General features: G+C 38.0%; 1 protein-coding gene across 1 annotated transcript in view; it reads right to left on the bottom strand.

Moving 5' to 3' along the window:
- The window catches only part of LOC119587191 (60S ribosomal protein L26-like), a gene marked incomplete at its 5' end in the record, with an annotated part of 7058 nt that overhangs the window by 1030 nt on the left and 5336 nt on the right, over positions 1 to 692 (bottom strand). Inside the window, 1 exon segment of the mRNA XM_037935955.1 lies at positions 129 to 304. Within this exon segment, the coding sequence (XP_037791883.1) occupies positions 129 to 304 (176 nt within the window).

Below are 692 nucleotides of genomic sequence, written 5' to 3'. Positions count from 1 at the left end.
GCTACTATCAATACCCCCCCTTAATGAAGTGTTAAGTAATGGAACAGTTCTGCAACACACAAATATGAAAAGTTTTTATTAGCAAGATCAAAAATTCTTTATGTTAAAAGAATTACTAAAGTAGTCACCTGTACTTCGTCATCTTTGCGAATTGGCATGGCACGGACATTGTACTTCTGACGCAGTTCCTTTGATAGGGGGCTAGACATAAACTTTCTCTTGATATGGGAAGGGGCGCTGAAGTATCGTTGCCGGTTTTTACGCCGGGACTCCGTTACCATCTTATTGATCTTCATGGTGGATGCTGAAAAAGAATGCTTGGATTAGGCAAAATACCATCTTCAGAAACTTGGACAGAATCCCTTTTAGTCTCAGATTACACTTAAAATCTTTGAGCCAGGCAAAGCCTGGTGTGGTTGCAAGGATATTTGTATGTTAGTTTGATACCACATTCAAGAGAACCTTGAATTAGCTCAGTGACTACCTACAGAGACGGACAGGTGTCTCAAGACCCTGGCAACCACATCTCATAAAATGGATTAACTGGTTTCATCATAAAACCTTTTACCAGAGTAAAAGCAAACATTTGTTTGGCCTAAAGTTCATCCACATACTAATCGTTAAAAAAAATAATCCTATATAATTTACATTTGAAATTAAAGAGGTGAGGGGGAGCATACATAGATATATAT

Source organism: Penaeus monodon, chromosome 22 (genome assembly GCF_015228065.2).
Source record: "Penaeus monodon isolate SGIC_2016 chromosome 22, NSTDA_Pmon_1, whole genome shotgun sequence".
Lineage (NCBI taxonomy): Eukaryota > Metazoa > Arthropoda > Malacostraca > Decapoda > Penaeidae > Penaeus > Penaeus monodon.
Note: the sequence above shows the minus strand (reverse complement) of the source record. Positions and strands in the feature narration are given on the sequence as shown.